Source organism: Coloeus monedula, assembly GCF_965178545.1.
Source record: "Coloeus monedula genome assembly, chromosome: 6".
Lineage (NCBI taxonomy): Eukaryota > Metazoa > Chordata > Aves > Passeriformes > Corvidae > Coloeus > Coloeus monedula.
Window position 1 is genome coordinate 16,095,885 of NC_138786.1, and position 22,149 is coordinate 16,118,033.

The 22,149-nt window shown below is 37.2% G+C and overlaps 1 protein-coding gene across 1 annotated transcript in view; it reads left to right on the plus strand.

Annotated features, from left to right (window-relative positions):
* CARS1 (cysteinyl-tRNA synthetase 1) overlaps positions 1-22,149 on the plus strand; it is a 34,305-nt gene that overhangs the window by 619 nt on the left and 11,537 nt on the right. The window contains exons 2-17 of the mRNA XM_082283054.1: positions 4,389-4,634; positions 7,483-7,574; positions 8,395-8,483; positions 8,779-8,875; positions 9,336-9,434; positions 10,388-10,537; positions 11,791-11,931; positions 12,660-12,748; positions 13,354-13,475; positions 15,338-15,450; positions 15,983-16,111; positions 16,321-16,450; positions 16,749-16,852; positions 17,870-17,967; positions 19,401-19,590; positions 20,081-20,149. Of these exons, the coding sequence (XP_082139180.1) occupies positions 4,389-4,634; positions 7,483-7,574; positions 8,395-8,483; positions 8,779-8,875; positions 9,336-9,434; positions 10,388-10,537; positions 11,791-11,931; positions 12,660-12,748; positions 13,354-13,475; positions 15,338-15,450; positions 15,983-16,111; positions 16,321-16,450; positions 16,749-16,852; positions 17,870-17,967; positions 19,401-19,590; positions 20,081-20,149 (1,958 nt within the window). The remainder of the gene's footprint in view (positions 1-4,388; positions 4,635-7,482; positions 7,575-8,394; positions 8,484-8,778; positions 8,876-9,335; positions 9,435-10,387; positions 10,538-11,790; positions 11,932-12,659; positions 12,749-13,353; positions 13,476-15,337; positions 15,451-15,982; positions 16,112-16,320; positions 16,451-16,748; positions 16,853-17,869; positions 17,968-19,400; positions 19,591-20,080; positions 20,150-22,149) is intronic.

Sequence of the window (22,149 nt, forward strand, 5' to 3'; positions counted from 1 at the left end):
TCGTGTTTTAATGATGGGTTGTACTGCTCGCTTCCATATGGAAAGAGGGCTGGGGTAGCACTATAATTTTTGGCACTACTGTAGGAAATGGAAGCTTGGAATACCAGTCATGCAAGTATGAAATACCATTATGGTATGTAAAGGGTTGGAAATTTCTGTCATTCCAGTTAAGGATCTGTAAATACAAATATTTTTGCTCCCCTCTTTTTTTTGTTACCGAATGTTACTTTGCTCTTTATTCATCACAAGTAGTATTCCCGCTAAAGTGAAACATTTCTTGTTGTCAAGGGATTTGCTTTTTCAGAAGTCTTTTCAGTATCTTGGGGGGAAAAAACCCAACAAAGGCTCAGTTCAGGTGCACTTTAAGAAACTCTTTAGTTACTCTTTGTTAGGGTGGGGCTTTTTTTACTGAAATTGCAGTTGTTACATTTAGTTTCAGTTCAGGAAAAGTGGAAGTGAAACTTTCAGGACTCAAGTGACTAGGATTGACAAGCTCGTCCTTGGTGTGGGATACTCCAGTCTTAAAAATCCCAGCTCATCTAAATAAGCTTCTTGCTCCTCATGTGTGAGTCTTGATAAGTCCTTTGTTTTTCTGTTTCTCTGTATGCAGTGTTTGGCATTAGCTGGAGTCACAGCATTGGTTTGGTTCTTGTGAAGTGTTTATGGAAAAGGGGAATTCATCTTGGCTGAGCAGATAGTTGGAATTCCTTTCAAAAATACCAGAGTGGCCAGCCAGGATGATAAATGGCTAGTTTGGAGCTGTATTAATAATGTTACATTTGTGTTTTCTGGGTTGCCTTAAATTTGTGAGAGCAAAGTTGGAAGAGAAATTACATTTCAAAATGTTCAGAAATGGGTAGATTTCTTTTTGGAGAACGCCTCTGCAGAATTCCCAGAACATTTACATTGTCATCTAATTATGACTGACAAGGTTAGCAGGTTCAGGGAAGCCCAGGAAATAATATTTTTCCCTGAAGCAAAGTAACTCCCTGGTTTTGTGTCAGCTAGCTTACTGCCTACTTTATGGCTTTTCTGTGCTTACTTTGCTGTCAACACCTTCAAGGAACAGAGGTTTTCATTTTCAAGTTAATAAAAGTGAAAATTTTCCATGAAATTTGATATTGTGGGGTTATGTGTCTTGATTAAACTTCAAAAGTTATTTTATGTGCAAATAAAAGGTAGAAGCAGTCCTGTGCCTTTGAGTCTGTGTGTTGCTGCAGTCTCTCAGACAAGTTCCCAGTGTCCTTTAGTAGTCTCTGAAGCACTCCGTGCATGGAAAGAAGAATGTATGACAATTATATCACCCAGAGAGATTGTACACCAGCAGTTATTGTATGAGAACTGGATTAATTAATGTCTACAATGGAATTTTTTTGAAACAACTTTTTAATGTTACGTTGTTAACTTTAATTCTTCTGGTTTTCCAAGGTTACTTTGCTACCTCTCCAATACTCGTGCTCAGTGCGTGTTTCCTCTTGTGTGATACGATATCTATGGATCATTCTGTTCACATGAGTTAAAATTCAGTGTTATGCAACAGCTCTGTAGTACTCCCATGTTTCTGCTGCCAAGGAGACACTTCCTAATGCAATTGATTAGGAACAACTGTAGTCTTTCTGGTTTGGGAGTGGAAAAAAATTGCAGTCAGAGAGAAGGGCAATTCCTTAGCCTGTTTTCCTAAAGCAACAAGGGAAACAGGTCAGATGTACATATATCCATTGGCCCTTCTCCCTTAATACTTTCTGAATCCATTGACTGGTATTAATTAATCAATTAATTTGACAGTGGGCAGCTGTGTCTTGCAGACCATTGGCAGGCTGAGCAAAGATGGGCTGGAGCTGTGCAGGAAGATGGGGGTACTGAAGTGTATGGGAAGATGGGATGCAGCACTTAGGAGGTACCAGGAAATATTTCAGTGGGAGTGTTTAATAAATTGAGGGCATTTCAAGAAGGGGGGGGGAACTGAGGATGCAGAATGGAAATCACAGAAAGCTAGATTCTGTAGATTTACTATTCTTCTTTTAGTCGTCATATCAATTAAATTGGAGCAGACTTTTATGTAGATAGCTGTCACTGATTCTTTTTGCTTGAAAAAAAGTGGTGCACTGCTGCACTGCCTTCCAAAAGACAGTGTTATCATAGTCATTTGCTCAGCACAGGCTGAGTCCCCATGTGGGACACTGGGAGTGGGGCAGTGAGCCTGCCAAACATTACAACTTCAGATATTAATGTCCGTGCCAAGATTGCTTAAAAAGTTTTTGGTTGTTAAGCTAATCAGTGCTGAGCTGGTACTGACATTCACAGGCGGTGTTTGCCATCTCTCCTTGCCAAAATTAGCTGGTATGAGTGCTGTCATATTTATTGTATTTGTGTGTAAGTTTGGCCAACTTCCCTTTTAGATTGGTTTGCAGATGTGGTTGGAAAGCACTTACATTGTTTCAGATACACTGACTTACTTCCCATTAGCAGCCTGATGTGTGAATAATGGTCATAATAACCATAATAATACTCTGCAAATTGAGGGTTGCTTTTCCTTGCAAAAGATCTTTTCTTTGAGATACAGTTTCATTTCTGCCCAGATCATTCTGGTAATACCTTTTTTTTTTTTTCCTTCTCCCTCATATGATTCATGTATACAAAATTCATATTCAAGGAAGACTTATGTCTTAGGTTTCCACAGTTAATGAACATAACTATTTCAAACTATTTTGTGTGTATAAACATGTGAAGTTCTGTGATGATAAACATCGGTAAATATTTAGAAGCCTGAAAAGATTATAGTAAAATGAACTGTGTGGGCTGAAGCTGAATCCCATTCAGCTGTGTAAGGCAAGCCCATAAGGTCAAGATATCAACCATTATTTCCTTGGTATCCCTTATCTGTATTGAGCAATTACATGGATAGGCCTTGAGAAGGATTTATACTTTACATGAATCTGTCTTTGCTTTTGTGTATAAAATTTAAATATCTTTTGTGAACTTTGATTTTAAAATTTTTTTTTTAAATCATTGACTTTTTTTATTAGTTCTCCTGCTGTGCCACTCTATCTCATTTATACCCCAAAGAGTTGAATACAAACATGCTTGATATCTAGCTGCCACTTCCCTGTCATCCTGAGTTGCTGCTGGATACTTTAATAATTGATTTACATATAGAAAGTGGCTCATAAAGTTTTAACTGATGATGTTTGGAAAACCTTTTCAATTGTGCAGTCCCTCACATCCTCTCCTAGCCTTTACTCCCTCATCTCCTTTCGTTCCTGCCTTTCCAAAAGCAGTGTTCTGTGAGCACCTCCGTGCTTTGGGAACTCCTCTTGCAGGAGATACTCATGCCAGTGTGAGAAGTGACTCTTCTGGCTGTGGTCTCTGTTGGGGTTTGGGAGCAGGGACAGGTGCTCTCCTGCTGCCTCTCTCACTTTACTGACCTTGGCTCAAATTACCTTGCTGGCTGACTACCTAAGCAGGATGTCATGTTCATGTTTATTACAGTACTTTGAACATGAATGGAACTACAAACATTGAATCATTGGAGGAAAATGTGAATGCTAGCTTTGCCTAACGCAGTGCTAGCCCAGTGCCATAACCTAGTAGTGCTTTGTACCCACTGGCTTGCGCAGGGCGTGCTCTTACTGTGAGCATCCCCACCAACTCCCAGAGCCTTGTTGGTGCTTCGTCTGTGTCCCCATGTTTGTCAAGATGAGACATAACTGAACCTGCCTTGCCTATATACCAAAGAAATCATGGAATTAAAAAGTTGTGAGAGAGGAGCGTGATCTGATATCCTTTCTGTTCATGTTTGTAGATCTTACTAATTTTAAATATTATTTGTGTGCCTGAGGAAAGGGGCATGGGAGAAGTATGGGAATGTACAGCAGCAGCTGAAGTTTTGAGTTTCTAGAGCAAGTAGGAGGAACTAAGCATGGTGCTGGGAGCCTGCTTGCAGGCAACAGCCCTGCAAAGATGTAACTACATGCTCAAGTTCAGTAGACAAATTCACAGCCTTTCCACGGTGTATAAAATGAATCATAGTTAAATATTGGCGGGATGAGTGTTTTAGCAGCATGGAAAACAGTGACGGATTAGGTTTGCTCTATGTGAAGGGCTTTCTCCAATTATAGTAGATTATATTTCCTCATGAAAAAGACCTGTGTTCTTGTCCTTATTACTCTTTGAAAGATGTCTTCAAAAACTTACGGCAGCATGAACATAATACTGTCAATAGGAAATACATAGTTATTTGGTAGCTTGTATTAAATACAATTTTCTCAAATTTCTTACCAGTTGCCAGATCTAATTTACAGGGGGAGATGTATATTATAAGGATATATTTTGGTCATGGGATCTCCTTCTTTTAATTCTGACCAAATGTCCTGTGCCTCTCTTTACAGCTTCCAGCTACAGTTTTATTCTGAGCATTAGTGAAGAGGAAGCCAGGGTGAAGGCTCTGAACGAGTACCTGAGCACTCGTAGTTATATCCAGGGGTTCACATTTTCACATGCAGATGTGGAGGTGTTCAGAAAGTTTTCGGGGCCACCTGTGGACCAGTATATCCATGTTGTCCGGTGGTACAGACACATAGAAGCAATCTATGATGGCAGCAGTGAAAAAAATGAGCCTTGTAAACTTCAAACAAGTGAGTAATATGAAACTGGCGGGCAGGTTATAGACTAGCTGACATTGTATTGGTTTTTATTGCTGAGAATTCCCAGAAGTTCCCTTTCATACTCTCTTGCACGCCTTAAAATTTATGGTATCAATTTGTATTCAAAGTCATAACATTATTCTTGCATACAGTTATTGTGTAATTGATAGATCCTGACCTATTTGGATGTAAAAGCTGTTATCAATTTTTTTTTTAATGTTAAAATTCCTCAGTGTACAGAATTCAATTATGTGTATTTTCTTTAAAAAGCTGGCTCTCTTCTGGTTTGTAAAAAAAAGTGTGGGTTTGGGCTTTTTCCTGGAAACACCAAGATTTGCTCAGTCCACTTTTTGCCTTTCAAGGTTAACGAAATAGTTGTTGTATAATATACAAATTCACAATAAAATAAACTGAATACTTCTTCTTATGATTGTTATTAACCCTGAACTTCACAAAGAATATTTGAGGTTCTTTTTTAACCCTCATAAATTTGGCATGCTGATGATTTGAGGAAGTATTAACTGGTTAATCTAGGTCATTGTGTAAGCATGGGCAGGCATTTTTGGGAGCTATGTCACTCTCCTGAGGTGTTTCCCAATGAGCTAGTCTAATTTTACAGTGAGATCCTTGCTCAAGGAGTCATGAAATAATGAATAATAACAACACAGAGCTGTTGTATAGTGCTTGCAATACCTACAAATGTATGCATGTCTGTCATTCTTGCTGTTGGTTGTTGACTAATATTACTCCAATGCCATCTTCTGACAACCTCTCACCATTTGTGTTCTCAATTCCTAACACACCAGCAGTTAAAATCAGACTGCTGTAGGTCCTGTGTGTGTTGTGTGTGCCTGCAAGTGCTAGTGCTGGTTATTATTTCCTTCCAGCAGAGAAGGGATCTCAGCTGCACCCCTGGCTCTGATAGCAGATTTATCCACTAACTACAGATTATCTGTAGATTTCCATGGATCAGGGTGGAGCCATAAGAGAAAAGGTTTCCATTTTCCTGACCGTGAAATCTTTACTGTTAAGTCCCTCTTTCTGAAGGGTTCTATCTGCATGATTGGTGCCTGTGTTTCAGGAGTCCTGGAATGGTGTTCTGCAGTGTTCACTATGAAAGTAACACATGAATCTGCCATACTTCTTAGACCTTGAATACTTAATTGTTGTTCTTTTTGGTGTACCAGAAAACTCCATGGTGGATTAGAGCAAATGAACTTCAGTTCAACCAGGGAAAAGGCTGTCGGCTGGCAGAGGTGTATTTGAACAGACTAACCAATATTTTGCCAGCCTTTTACTATGCCCTTGGCATCTGTATAGTGGATAAAAAGTGACACCTAACTTGGAAGCTGAGAAATATGGGATGCAGTATCTGGGTTTTTCCTTATGTTCGTGTGGTTGTAACTGAAGAAAGCTTTACAGATTTATCTTTTATTAGACTAACCCACACAGGCTTCTTTCCCCGAGGGAAGCGTTGGCCGCAATTAAGCATGCCAGAGTAATCTTTGTAAATCAAAGAGTAAACAAATCCATACCTTGGTGTATGACCTGTTATGGAGAGACTGCTCTTGAACTTGAGGTGTTCTGTTTAGAAGTACCTCATGCAATGAAATGTTTAGAATGGACACATATTTCCATGGCTTCATAGCATGGAGATTAAGTGCAGTCCCTTTGTGAGGGAGAGTACTACAGTTAATATATTTTTTTCTTATTTAGGCAGTTACTTAAAAAAGCAAGATGAAGAGATTAATTTTTTTATACTGTGAATGTTTACGTTACTTGAAGGTTTTCAGCCAAAATATGCATATAAAGATATTGAGAGAAACAGAGTTAATGAAGAGCACCCTGAGACACAGGATCAGAAAGGCAATTTTTTTGTCAAAGCAAATAGTTTGTATAGTTTTTAATTGCAGTTAAAATGCATACCATGAGAATTCCTAAAGACAGTGCTGTGTGTATTAAGCTGGCAAACTTGCTGCATTTTTGAATGTCCTGGTTTGCTTTCATTCCTAGTTAATGTGATAATTGGTTTAACATCATTACAGCTGTAAGCAGCCCAGTGCACAGCAAACTACAACTCATGCCCATACTTCTCTTTGAAAAAACCCCATGAGTTTAACAACTGTGTTGCTTCTTAAAAATTTAGGAGAAAACAAATGCAATAATGTTGTCACTAATATTACCCTGGGCTTTATCTACTTTCCTTAATGGCAAAATGTAGGCTCCTGCTGAAGTGGAGCATATTTGTGGTAAACTAGTGTGTTCAGAAATGCCTTGTGTACGTAGTAAAAATGCATGATAAAAAGCTGAGGTTGTTTCTAAGCCTTTCTGTCTCCTCTCCCTCTCACCCTGAGTGCACATACTCTGTCAATATTGGCTGTAGACACCACCTCTGGACTCTGGAGATATTTTGCAAATTCTGTGTGAGATCTGTGATGTGCCATCACAGTAAAATCAGTGGCGTTGCAGAAAGCCCAGGTCTGCCATAACACTTCATTAATGATTCATTGAATTTCAAAACTCTTGGTAATACTTTGCCTGAATTGCATGCTCTTACTTTTGTACCCTCTTCCTCACTGCTACTTGGATCAAAAGCTAATCGGAATGGCAAGTTAGAGTAGAAAATAAGCTAGATTGAAATAATTTCTTCGGTTTTGGTGGCTTTGTAGGAGGCTCTTAACAGGAGTAGCTGGATTACTAGGATTGAAGCTGCTTTCTCCATTTAGATGTGGGGTTTTTTTCTTCTGAAATAATGATGTGATGAGGAGAAAATGCTACATTGCAAATATGTTTGTGGAAACTGTCTTTTCAGTTTTCTTTAAACTACTTTTTCTCCTAGGTAAAGGCAAACGTGTGCAGCCCCCCTGGTCTCCCCCTGAGGGGACAAAACATTCTAGGCTCTGCCTCTACAACAGCCTGACTCGCAGTAAGGTGAGTAAATGAAAGTGGAGATTTCCCTAGAAACATAAATAGAGCAGTCATCAAATGCTTGTTTCTGAAGTGTTTGCCCTGTCAATAGTCAGGTCTCTGGGTTGTATTCTGTGGCATGTTAACAAGCAGGGGCGGAAACTCTGTGCCAGTCAGGTGCATTTGCTGGGCAGGTGTAATACTACATAAACTAAGTACATGTACACTACAAGTGTGTGACTCTTTGTGCATATTGCATAATATTCAGTTCCCAGTTTCAAGTTGTCATGCAAAATAGCCAGACATTCAACTGTAATACACATAAGTGTTGGCAGTGTGAGCAGAATAAAATCACAGTTTCTTTATTCAGATATTGCCTGTGTAAAAAAAGTCTCACCAATTATAGTTGAAATACAAAAAGTGTAAAACTTCTTGTGGTCTTGTTTGAAAGTCCTTTGGGAAAGAGGAAATATTAAGAATATTGATGTATCATGGGATGTAGTATTCAAGTATCTGTGAACTGATTATAGTGTGTAGTCCTTTTCAGTGCAAAAGAAAGCTTTTACTAACAGTTTGAATAGTACCCTGCCTAGTCCAAATCCTTGTAACCTGATACCTTGATTGATAAGAATGCATAGAACATAAGCAGCCACACCCCATTATCTCTCTTACAGGATAAAGCTAGTGGTGGTCTTTACTTACAGTAAAATTGAGAATGGAATAACTATTTGTTTTTTGTAATTATAATCCATGTTTTCATGTTTTAATCTCCAAATGGGGTGTTACTGGCCCAAGGTCATGTCTTTAATTTCTTGTGACCACTGTACCTTCCCTTTCAATTTAGGAAATATTTCAGCCTCAGAATGGAAGAAAGGTCTTGTGGTATTGCTGTGGTCCAACAGTTTATGATGCTTCTCACATGGGACATGCCAGGTACTGCATTCCTTACTTTGACATAGGTGATAACAGTGCCTAGTGGAAGCAAAAGACTATTAGTAAAAGGTATTCTTTAGAGAAGTGTTTTACTAGAAAATGGTCTCTTTCAACTCAATGCTTGCAATTTAAGATTAAAAGCATGTTATAATATTTTATCGTTGTGGGATTAAAAACTAGTAGATGGGGGCAAAGTAAAACTGCTGCACAGTTACTGTCTGAAGTTAAAGTTATTTGATACAGATATATGATACAAGTGTTCACTAAAAACACCCCTGTATCTTTTTGGTTTTAGGTCCTACATCTCATTTGATATCCTGAGAAGAATCTTGAGGGATTATTTTAAATACGATGTTTTCTACTGTATGAATATTACAGATATTGATGATAAGGTAAAGGGGTTTTTTTTAATTGCAGTCTAAAATACTCTACTTTTAGAATGGAAGTCAGAGAGTCACATGTAATTGCCACTTGATAAGCCAAGATAAATCTTACACTTATTAACTGAGATGTACATTTTGTACACAAAGGCATTGTTCTTCTCAGTTTTTTAGCACTCCTATGGTAGCAAACCCTGTATTGTTGTATATTAATGTATATTGTCACAAATAATGAAGACTAAGTATTTACAAAGATAATTTATTTTATTTGCCTGTTGAGATAATTAATTGGCTCTGTTGAGGCAGTCGATCAACTGTATGGTGTGTTTAATTTGTCTTCTTATATGTAATTCTTGTAGCTTGTTGAATTTATAGAGATTCTGAAATGCCTTTTGTACATAATAGATTTTATCTGCTCTCTGTATAACTACGTGTCACTTCACAAAAATATTTCCCTGTTTCTGTTTTGCAGATCATCAAGAGAGCAAGACAAAATTACCTTTTTGAAAGATATAGAGAGAACAAATCAACCCCAGATCAGCTACTTCAAGATGTTAGAACTGCCTCAGAGGTGGGTATGGTAATCTCTGCTTATATTTTAGGTTCTCATTCAATAATGTACGAAAGCATCTAAAAAATGCCTCAGATTTTGCTACCTCCTTAAACTTTCTGCTTGTTTTAGTTTTGGTGCCACACACATTAGAATTGTTATTTGAACTGCACATCACTTTGATTTTTACATTGTTTTAGAATTGACAAATTCTTTAAAAGACATTCCTGATTTCTGTGATCTTAGCACTTATTTGTGGGTGCATGTATTGCTCAAACAGCATTTGGATGTTTGTGTGTTAGAATTCAAACTTTAAAAATAATCCTTTATAAGAGTTTTTAAACAATGGTATATCCATAATCTTTTAAAGCTTGGGAGGTTTCCCTTTTGTACCATTGATAACCTTGGAAAGAAAAGGCTCGAAAGCTTTAAGGATTTAATAAATTGTGTATTCAGGACTGAAGGTGAGGGAAGGTGATTCTCTGGTAATTTTTAGAACTACATATCACAAAGAGATTATCATTTTAATGAATTGAATACAGGCCTGGGAATAGGAGGCCTGGAAATTTTGCCCAACTATCTTTGCCTGACATAGTCTCTAAACATTGCATTTAATCTCTCTCTGTTTCACATTAAAGCTTGTCCTTTTCAAATTCATGGTAATCAGCTGTGTAATTAAGGTGATCAGCTGCACAGAAAATGAAAACAACAGTAATTGTGATGATAATGTAGTAATTTATGAAGTCTTTCTGAAAAAAGTAATTTGGATGCAAACTAAAATCTTGTGATTGCACCTTTATTTCTGATGAGGAGCATGTTCCATGTTTCAGTAGTTGAAGTCAAAGCTTTTTCTATGGCATAATGTCTTATCCATCACTAGCAAGGTACTGTGTGGCTAAGATAATATTCTGTGTATGGAGCATAGTGCTACTGTACTGCAGCTGGCTTTCTAATTTTTTTATTTTTAATTGTAGCCCTTTTCAGTTAAACTAAATGAAACAACAGACCCAGATAAAAAGCAAATGTTGGAAAGAATCCAAAATGCAGTGAAGTCTGCTTTTGACCCTCTACAAGAAGCTGTGCAAGCAAAGCTCCCTGCTGAAGAGATCAACAGATGTCATGAGGTATGTTTGAGCTCCTCTTTATGTTTTATATTTGGCTTTTAATTGTTAGGAGGTTTAAAGATAGTATGTAGCTTGTAGTGATTCCCTGAAACATTATGGAACCTTTTATTCATAAAAAGAGGAAGAGTGCGGCTGAGAATGTTTTAGTACTTCACATTCAGTACAGGAAATTTGATTCTTCAATTCAACTACAGAGTTTTTGGATGCTGTTTTTAGCAATTACTTTTTTTTTCCTCCCACTGTGATAATTGTTCAGTTTTTACCTTTCCAGTGAGGATTTTGATCTTGCATGTACTTAGACTTTCTCTTTGACTTTTTTGTCTTGAGGAATTAGTTTCATTATAGGTTACTGAGCATGCATTTCCAACACTCCAATACTGATGGCAGTTTTCTACACAAGTGTTTCTGTCTCTGATCAGAGAAGAAAGTACCTCCCACAAAGCTGTGATCAGGATTACTTTTATTAAAGACAATTACATTTAGTGACAAATAATCATGTTGACTTTATTGGGCTTTGGTTCTGTCCCAGTAACCAAGTCAGTCAATGTAACTAGTGTCTTGTAGTAAATGATTTCCATGTCCATTTTCATTTCTCTTGCTTTCAGATTATTTGTGGTAAGTACTGTGGGGTATGCATGGGTATGTGCTCCCTTCTTGAGAAGACTCTGTCTCTAAATTATGGGGTCTTTTTAAAAGGCCCATCTATTCTAATAAGAAGTGCCTTTATAAGAGTATATAGTGACCTAATGGAATTTTAAAAACAACTAAACTCTAAGCAATCACACCTTCTGCATTATATCTCAGTGTAAGAAATTGTAATCTTTTAATATAAGACTAAAAGGTATCCTTGCTGATGTTCAAATTAGTCTTTAGGACACTTTTTAGCAATGTGCATAATAAGGCTTCTGTTAGATTATCCAATAGCAGTGGGGGAACAGATGATGTGGTATAACTGCAGGTCCTGTCTGATGTTTACAGCATAAGTTCCAGCTGCCTGTTTAAGTGATCAGCATCAAAACAGATATCACATATCAGTTTATCTTCCTTGCTCTGGTTTTTTCATCTATATTTATGAAGGGCAGTGTGATGAAAATGTGGTAGAAACATGGAGTACTCTGTACTCATAACTAAGTGTCTCATTGCAAAGGTCTTATTCCTTAAGCAAACCTCTCTCTGTTCAGAATAAGATCTTCCTGCAGAATTTAAACAGGGCAAGTCTTTGATCAGTTGCTCTTATCATTATTGTTTTCTAGACACTGTTGGAAGAAGCCAAAGATTTGCTGTCTGACTGGTTGGACACAAAATTTGGCAGTCAGGTGACTGACAATTCCATATTCTCAAAGCTCCCCAAATTCTGGGAAGGGGAATTTCATAAAGATATGGAAGCACTCAACGTAAGTAAATGAGCTGTTTTCTGTTCTAAAAATGTATGTTCTATGCTCTACAGTACTCAGAATACAATTTAGCTCCTTAATAGCTTTCAAGAACCTCATATTTTCAGCTTAGTGATAAAGTATTTCCTTTAATTTGAATAGGTAGATGTTAAATTAGCACCTGCTCTGTTTTCATCCCCACAATCTTAAATCTGTTGTGGTTGTTGCACGTCACTTACTTGGTGATCAGGTTTGATGTGTGCTCTCCATGCCATCCCCGTGGTGTAACATGGGCAAATAATCATAGACTGATCAGAAATTTGAGCTGGAATCTGTTGGCTGCACAAGAGATCCCTGCCAACCTCAGCATTTAGACTGACTACTTAAGAGGCTTCAGCCACTAAGAAATTATGTGATGATAACTATCAAGAAGAGATTTGTCTGTTACAGATGAAATGCTGTGTCACAGGCAGTGGTTCAGGTCAGTGAAGGTTGATTTATTTACCTGCAAATCAGAGGGACTTATTGCCTCTTCTGTCAGAAGTGCTGCCATCCCCTTAAAAGCTGAGGAAAAAGTGGCCACAGCACATTGTTTCAGAGCAGAAAGCTTGAGGTAGGAGTGTTAGATTTTATTATCACTTGCTTTTGAGCAAATCTGTAACCAATAAATAACACATATATTTAGTACATATTTGCATGTGTGTATATATACATATATGTATATATATAATTCTACTTTTTATCTCTAGGTTTTACCTCCAGATGTTTTAACACGGGTTAGTGAATATGTGCCAGAAATTGTGGATTTTGTGAAGAAGATTGTGGATAATGGTTATGGGTAAGTTTGCTGCTGGGTACCAGAATAATTGCTTTCAGCACTTAACTGTGAGCTGTTTTCTCTGTTTTCATATATGATAGTAGTCTTTGCTAGAAGCAGTTTTTCATCAAATAAAGACATTTCAGATTTCTTTGCAAAAGAGCTGTTATTTCTCACCTGATGTGCTTCTTATGATGTCCTGTAGGGTGAAATCCTTGTTCATTAAAATAAAGTCAAAGTCCCATCTGCTTGAACTGTGTTTGATTCCTGGTCTTCATCAAAAATTGTCAAACATTGACACTTGACAGTTAGAAGTCAGTTGTAAATAACATAAACTTTAAAAAATGGTAATTCTTGTGACTTGTACCTGGTATCTCACCTCTTAAAAACTTAACAATAGCTGTTGCTTTCTCTTTGATCAATTTTATTGTAACTTTTAATGATTTCTCCAAAGTCTTCATATGGTAAGGCCTTAAAAATTGGACTCACCAAAGTCATCTTTACAGTACTGAGCAGTACCATACTGTGAGTGGAGTTACTAGAGAACTTATGACAGTGATATTGGGGATAAAATTCAGTTAAGTTGTGGAAGAAAAATAGCTAAATAATGATCTTTAACTTTTCAGGTATGTGTCCAATGGATCTGTATACTTTGATACTATGAAGTTTGATGCCAGTGAAAACCACTCCTATGCTAAGTTGGTGCCTGAAGCTGTAGGTGATCAGAAGGCTCTTCAGGAGGGTGAAGGTAAAGATTGGCTTAAGTTGCTGAAGAAACTGATGATGTGTTGGTCTCTTCAATTGATTTCACTGATGTTTGGATCAGTCACAGAGCTTAATGATTTACCTGCTGCACTTCCTTTACCAATTTCTTTGCCAAAGTTTTGTAGCTTGAGCCAGTACTTTCCTGAAAGTTTTAAATTGGAAAATACGAAGAAATATTATTAATCCTAGGGTGGTTTTGGGTTGCTCTTTATTTGTTTGTGGGGTTTTTTGGGTCAGAATTGTGAATAGCTCAGTCATTTGGCCATGGCTCAGTTTTTTGCCCCTTCATCTGGCTCAGAGTAAGAGCAAAGACTTGAAGCTGGGTCTTCCACATGCCAGGCAAAAGTTCTCCACATCAGGCTGGGTTATTTCATGACAAATATTTGGGTTCTTCTTCCATACTGAGAACTCTTTTTTTACTTTGTAAACTTGTTGTGTTGAACTAAATCCAAATATAGATTTTTTTTAAATTGAGCTATAGCAGAGGATTAACTTAAAATTCTCAGTAAATGAGATTCATTAGTTATCTTCTCCTAGAGTTGTACAATTTTAGCATATCATGCAGAAAGTCTATAAAAAGAATATTAAAAGGTTTTAATATAATACCCATAGCAGGTGAAGTCAGGACACTCATACAGTAGGTGAATTTAGCAGTATCTGAGAGATGGTGCTTTAAATGGGTATGGGTTTTTTTCCTTTATTCAAATTCTTATAGCTGAAATCTTCTATGTGAAATGAAAGGTGCTAGCTTAAACTACCATATTTGTGGAATATGAATATATAATTTCCACCACATAACCAGTCACTTTTGTTGAATAGTTGTGTCCTTTTGCAAATAGGAGCTGATGCTGAGTGATTAATGTAACTAACCAAGAGTATGCAGGTACCAAGTGATTGCTTGGTCAGCTTCGCTCCTTTGACTCATTGGTGATGATTTTTGTTATTCTGACAGATAATGTAATTTTCACTGTTACAAGCAGCAGAAATGCTAAGCTTTGAAAGTTGCAATTAATGTAAATAAAAGCAAAATACATCTAGATTTAAAGTGTATAATGTACTATATTCTAGGCAGTTAAGATTGCAAATAACTCAACCTATACAGCAGAACTAATTGAGAAGTTTTACTTTGACGGTCTTGTCTTGGATTTTTATGCTGTAGGGAGTATTGTTGACCACTTTTAGTCTTGGACAGTGGTGCAGAAATGGTAAATTCCTTGTGTTTCAAGATGTTACAACAAAAGTGCCACCTAAATTATCATGAGGAGCTAACAGCAAATAATGATAACACATCTCTGATGGTAACACAACAGTAAATGTAGCTATTGAACAAGTACCAACCATTCTGTGCAACAACTGAGATTAGGGGAAGAAATATTGTATGAGACTGTGATTGTGTGTGCAGATGAAGACAATCATAGTCTCAATTTAGATCCATCTAACTTTGGAAGGAATTGAATCTGCAGTCTTACTTATCTCTGAGTATGGGGCTTTTTCTTTCTGTATTTCTTTTTCTGTAACTGCAATATTGGAGTTGTGCCTGCTGAGAGAATGTAGACGAATCTCATGTCAAAATTTAGAAAGCAGTGCAACTGGTACTTGTCAGATACTTGTCAGCCAAGCAGTAACCAAAACCCAAAGGATTATCAAGGTTAATAATGAGGATTTTTGTGGGTTCAGTGATTTGGGGGTTTGTGGTTTGGGGTTTTTTAACTTTTTTTTTTGGTGGTTTGTTTGTTTTGTTTTTTTTTAATTTTTTTTTTTAAGATTCTCTTTATGTGAGATACAGCAAGGCAAATCAGTAATGCTGGTGTAAAATGTATACATTTACATTTTCTCTTTTGAAAGGTGACCTGAGCATCTCAGCTGATCGCTTAAGTGAGAAGCGTTCTCCAAATGATTTTGCCTTATGGAAGTCCTCCAAGCCAGGAGAGCCCTCATGGGACTCTCCATGGGGAAAGGTAAGGACATTATAATCAGGATTTGGATTTTCTACACTTATTTAAATAGCACAGTTACACAAGTTTTTGGCCTCATGTCATTTTAACAATGTATAAATTGTGGAGATTCTGTATTCAGTCGTAAGATTCTGTGGGTAATGTTCATTTAATAATCTAGAATGTGTCTATCAGTCTGATACTTTTTAAGCAGAAGTTTGCATGCAGGCTCAGCATGGCTGTTACTGGTGGTTTGTCCTCTATTTATTGACAGGCTTTATCTGCAGTAAATTCTGTTTCCTTTTTTTTCCCCTTGTGGTCAAAAATATTAATGTAGCTTTTAAAAGAAGATTAAGCAAGGTAATCACAACATTACAGATGTATTGCCAGGCTGGTTTTTAAATGCGGCACTTTCCTTTTGGGAAGCTGTGGCTGAGAATCTTTTTCTCCTAGTTACAGCATATCCCATTTCCTCAGGTGTGTAACTGAGAGCATGAGACAGAGGCAGAAGAGGAAGACAGTAACTAGTAACCAAGTAATGCCTTTTTGTTAACAGGGTCGTCCAGGTTGGCACATTGAATGCTCTGCGATGGCTGGATCCCTTCTGGGAGAGTCGATGGACATTCACGGAGGAGGCTTTGATCTCAGGTTTCCTCACCATGACAATGAACTGGCACAGTCTGAGGTGAATGAAGTGACCTTTCTGCAGTGATAAAGCAACATGCTTTGCTTTGACTGCAACTTACACAAGTCCATAATTCCGTTTTTAAAACTTGATGTGTGTTTTGTGTAAGCACAAGTTTTGGTTTTCAGGATTTTATTCTCTGAATTTTCTTGCTTCATGATACAGATGTAAACAGTGTTGGGTCTTTGGGTTTTGGTTTTTTCCTGCAGGCATATTTTGAAAATGATCACTGGGTTCGGTATTTTCTGCATACTGGTCACTTAACAATTGCTGGCTGTAAAATGTCCAAATCTTTGAAGAATTTCATTACCATAAAAGATGCACTGAAGAAACATACAGGTAAAAATTATTTTGGAATAGGAATGCTTTTGATGTACTTTTAGTGGTGACTGTGATAATTTTTTTATTCAGGGTAACTTCAGGCATCTTTCTTCTTCGATTACTTTAGAACAGCTTCCTTGTTCTTTTCATCCTTGTTGGTATTTATCTGTATGGATAATAGTGGGTTTGCTTTTTTGGTAGATATACTGATAGTAAGAACTTTAAAGATTATGTTCTGAGCCACTGTAGTATTGGAGTCCATGAAAATGCTTTAGCTTATGATAACTTTCCTTCTTTATTTTGAAATTCCTACTAGCACGACAGTTACGGCTGGCTTTCCTCATGCACTCTTGGAAGGATACACTGGATTATTCAAATAATACCATGGAGTCAGCTATTCAGTATGAGAAGTTTATGAATGTAAGTAAGTTTTCCATTCCTTCTCCAGCTCTTTAAATTTTGTGTTGCCATATATGTTTCAAGGAATAGAACTCCAAGGATATGTAGGCCATATTTCCAGACTGTATTTGCCTTCTGAATTCATCAGGTGGGATGTCACGGTGTTTATTTAGCTACCATTGAACACTCAAGTCTTGTAAATTCTGTGGACTGTTACATTTCTCTGCAGCTGGGTGTTCTCTCCAAGTTTTGACATCTCTGAGTAGCGTGGCACTTACACACAAGATCAGTTTCTCAGTTGAACTTGCTCATGGAACTCAATTCAACAGAGACTTTGTAACATTTCTACCAGGTCAGACTCTACACAGATGTAGCCAAAGGGGAAGAATGAGTATTGTTCCCACTTCCTCTCCTCACCACAAACATTGAGCATTTGCCTCTATGCCTTGCAGGTGTGTGAGAGGTCAGGCACAGTTCCTGTCCCTGGTTAGTTTGGAGCCATAATTTAAACTCACATTTCCCACAAGGATACTGTACAGCATTTTGAGATTGTTGATCTTGGTCTCTCCAGCTGAAGCTATTCTGCTTTTTATGTAAAATGTTTGGTTTGGGCCACAGATTAGGTTAAAATGACTTTTTACTGAGTTGGATGCCCGTTTAAAACAGATGCTTGCTATAAAGCCATTTTATTCTTCAGCTTCCATTGCTTGCAACACACTTTAAAATCTGCCATAAGTACTGTTGCCTAAACTTTTTTAAGAGGTTTTTTTGTATGAGCAGTTTGGTGTTAGAATATTGTAGGTGTAGAATATTGTAGTAACAGAGCAAGAGATAAAAATGAATTGCAGTCCAACTGTGATTTACAGAGTTATGCGAAATGTGTGGGTTTTATTGTCTTGACAGACTTTCAATAGATCCTGGCTGAAACATTGTTGAACCCATAAAGTTTAGGAGTCTCATTAAGAAATAATACCCTTTCATAGTAGTAGTGGTTATGTGTAATTGAAACTGATTTCTGGCTCTATTCTTCTTTTACAGGAATTCTTTTTAAATGTGAAGGATATTCTTCGAGCTCCCACTGATGTGACAGGCCAGTTTCAGAAATGGGAAAACCAAGAGGTAGAGCTGAACAAAAAGTGAGTGGAGCATTCCTCCTTCTCCCTGAATAGCCATTGAGTAGCTCCATGTTTATTTCTTTTTTCTTTACAAAATCATTTACAATGTGTATAGTGATATTTATGTCTGTAGAATTTCCGCTTAATATCCCAAGTCTTAAAAGCAATCAGTTTAATCTTGGGGCAGCTTTATGAGGTATAGATGAAATGGTTGATTTCCCTTTTGTTTATGTTAAGTACACTGGCATGCCTCATTGCCATGTTTGTGAAAGGAAGGAGAACTTTTCTGTTAGATAGCTGTCATTTTCTTCACTACTTGAAATCTTGTCTTCTCTCTGAGAAGTGACCAATAATTCCCAGTGGTTACAACAGGAAAAACAGAATTTTGCACATTTCAAAGTGTATTGAGCAATCTGAGACAAGCAGAAGTTAAATGACATGACTAAAACCACAGCAGATCAGACTGCCAGTGTTTGAAAATGTGTTGTTGAGACAGTGATATCAATTTTGCTTTTATAACTACCATTATTAATTTTAATGCAAACAGCTTCCTATATGACTTCTGTTTTTTCTGAAATTTAAAATAGAAGCATCTTACATTACAGTATTAAAGTTCAGTTCACTATTATGGTCAGGAATGTTACTATTGGAGGACTAAGTGTAGATGTTTCTGTGTAGTGATACCCTCTGAAAATTTTATCTTCGACTTGAGATTGGTAAAGATAACCCCTTTTTTAAAAAGGGGGGAAATAGTAAGAAATAGAGAGGTCAAAAGGGAGGGATAAAGAAGTGGGAGGAATAGAAGACATGCTTCGTGGATATTTGGTTTTGTCTCCTTTCTTCTACACTTTCTTTTTTCTTGGAAAAAGTACACTGCTTGAAACCAGAAGGCCTTTGTGTGATGAAGTGGTACCTAATATACTGTATTATTTATTATACCTACTACCATGTCACTAACATGACAAAGGTTTGCATGATTTTATTCCTTTTATCTACTTGTAATATCTTCATAACAATTCACGTTGTGGTAAGTTAATTGGTGCTCCTTCCTGGAATGATACTAAACAGAGGGCTTGGTTGGTACACAGGGATAGGAATGCAAAACTGTAAAAAAAAAAAAAATTAAGCACAAGAAGACACTAAATAAGCAATTTATACTGCTTTAAAAACTAAACTTGCATGAAAAGGCCAGTTGCTGAAAAAGTGTTTGATGTAATTTGTTTGGATAGTTGTTGCCAATTAGATTATCCTGCCTGCCTTTATCCATAGCAGCAAAACAGCAGTGTCACGATAATGCCTTTTTTCTTGTTCATCTGTTTTTCCTTCAAATATAAACTATGACCAACAAAAAATTACCTTACTTTTACATCCCCTTTCTCTTCTAACAGGGACTCTTCAGAGTATGTTTCAGGTTTTTTGGCATGAGTAGTTAAAAAGAATCTTTTTCTTCTTAGTTTTTACGAGAAGAAGGAAGCAATTCATGAAGCACTGTGTGACAATATTGACACCCGCTCTGTCTTAGAAGAAATGCGCTCGCTAGTCAGCCAGAGTAATTCCTACATTGCTGCAAAGAAATCTTCCAGACAGATGCCAAACAGACTGCTTTTAGAAAACATCAGCTCCTATCTCACTCAAATGCTAAAGGTATGTAACAGCAAGGAGTAAGCTGTTATTGCACTGGGCAGTTATAACTTGTATTTTCAAGGATGGAGGGATCTGTACAGTCTTTGTTTAAATCTTAGAGGAGACTAGAGATCTTCCACACATCCCCCAGCCAAAACAACCCCAAACTGCAGCATGTGCTGCACCAGGAACAATTTTGAGTCCTCCATGTTACGTTAATGTTTTCAGCTAATGTTCCATTGAATAGTGGAGAGCCCCTAAGGGTACATGCAAGGAAAATTAGATAGTAGAAAAAATATGAAGTCAGAATGAGAAATCTGACTGCATTAAAGATAAATCTGAAAGCCAATGCTTTGTATGGTGTATCAATTACAAATCAAAACATCATCTTGTTGGAGTTGTGAATTCTGGCTTAAATGAGAACTATTCAAAGGCCTAGTATATGTGATTTTACTTAGTTTTCACATACCTGAGAATTGATGTATACAATCTTTTCTTTTTACCTGACCAGATTTTCGGTGCCATAGAAAGTGATGAAGCAATTGGTTTTCCTGTTGGAGGGAATAGTCAAAACATAAATGTAAGTGAAGGACAAAATACACTACTCAAAATTACTGTGTCCTTTGAAAGCTTAGGTTAAAGTGATGACATTACTGATATGTAGCTGAATTACGTTCTTTTTGCTTTTAGCTTTTCAATCTGATGTAATTAATTGGCTTAGGAAGCAGGATTTTTCTTTTACAAGAGTTGGGGTTTTTGTAGGTTGTTTGATTTAATGACAGACAAATTGTATAGCAACCAGAAAAAGAATTATCTTGTCTTCTGAATGATGAGTCTGTTTCATAAACCACATGTGATCTACAGGCAGCACATGCTGCAGTCTAAAGGCTCATTACAAGTATTTGTATGCTAAGTAGTTTCAAAAATATAATTATACAGATTAAACTTCTTTGTGGTACACCAAAAACCAGCCTGGAGGCAGCTGGAGTTTTATCCACATTTCAATCTCTTCTTCTGCTCTCATTTGCAGCCACAGTTTTTATGTGGCTTTCAAAGGCTGTTTTGCTTTAGTCACCCAGCAGTTCTGCTGCGATGCAGAATTTTTCTGGAAATACCTGAGAGGCACCTGATGAAAGTGCTGATGGGCTCTGGAATAACTGGAACATTTTCTGGTGCAGGCAGGAGAAATAACTCCATGTGAAAGCCATCAACACTTTGTTCATGCCAAAAATCTCTTGTGGCCACATCAGTGCTGTTTTTCAAGTATTTTTCTGCATTTAAAAGTGTGACCATGCACCTTTCTGCTCCTCCTTAAAAGGACTAAATGAAACATTTCTGGTGTAACAAAAAAGCTCAACTTTTTATTTATCAAAGGAATTGGCAAGCTTGCTTGTGGTTGAAGAATGGGAATGAACACTCATCTGATAATTGCCCGTGCAAATACTTACATTAGTGTGCTGTGGAAATTCTTATTAATTATATAATAAGGAAGATGTTCAGTATTGCCTACAAAGCCCATCAACAGTGATTTTTTAATTTGGCTCAGAATTATTTTGAATTTCAGAAGAAAGGAAGCACTCTTAACACCTACCTTTTTAGGGAAAATGAAAATTAAATTTGTATTTAGCACTTCAAGCAGTGTTTCCAATAGATATGCTTTATGGAAGGATTGGTGATAGCTTGAAGCGAAGTCCTTTCACTCCTTGAAAATAACACTGCCAAGGGTGGTGGAGTGAGAAGAATTTTGTGCAGAAAAAATAAAAATCCCGTGCTAACACATGTTGTTGTCCACAAAAATTGGAGTTGTTATCCATGTGCAACAAGCCAGTGATTACACACTCAAGAGAGACATGGATTATTTGTTTCAGAGTTGTGCAGGCCTGGGTACTCAGTGGTATTCCACAAATCAAGCACACCAACTATCAAAACTTTTCACTACTTAAACATTTTAGCAAACAAAGGAACTAGTGTTTATTGGCTACGAGTTACATTATTAATTAGTATTCTATCCTCTCTTGGTTAATAATTTTCTTGCTTCCCATGCTAATTAGTCTGCATGCTCAGTCTTTCTGTTCTTTTGAGCCAGTGGGTTTCTTGGGTTGGTGGTCCCTGAGCTGGTGGTTGGAATTACTTTTTACCCCGTGGGAGCTGATTCCAGCACAGTTGATGAGTTGGCTTTATGAGTTTTTCCCTTATCTTGGGAGTTCTGCCAAGTGTCCATGTGGCCCATAAATTCTTTGTGGCATTCTTAGTGTCCACTGTCAGTGGTCCATCCTTCTTCCCAAGTTTTGTTAGCCTCCCCTAAGGTCTGAGATCATTGTAGCATGTCCAGTCCTAAACCTTAACAAGGCAATTCTACCAACAAGTAGTTTGTTTTTCTGACACCTGGGCATCACTTAGAGCTTGCTTGTTAGCTGCTCTCTGTTTCAGGGATTAAATCTCCCTTCTTGTTGATTAGGCTTGAAAGGATACAAAGATCAAACATTAAAGAACATCCTTTCTGAAGGAAATTTTACATATTCCACGTTTTGCAACACTGTTAGCACAGTTGTCAGAAGAATCTTGTGCTAACATCTCTTA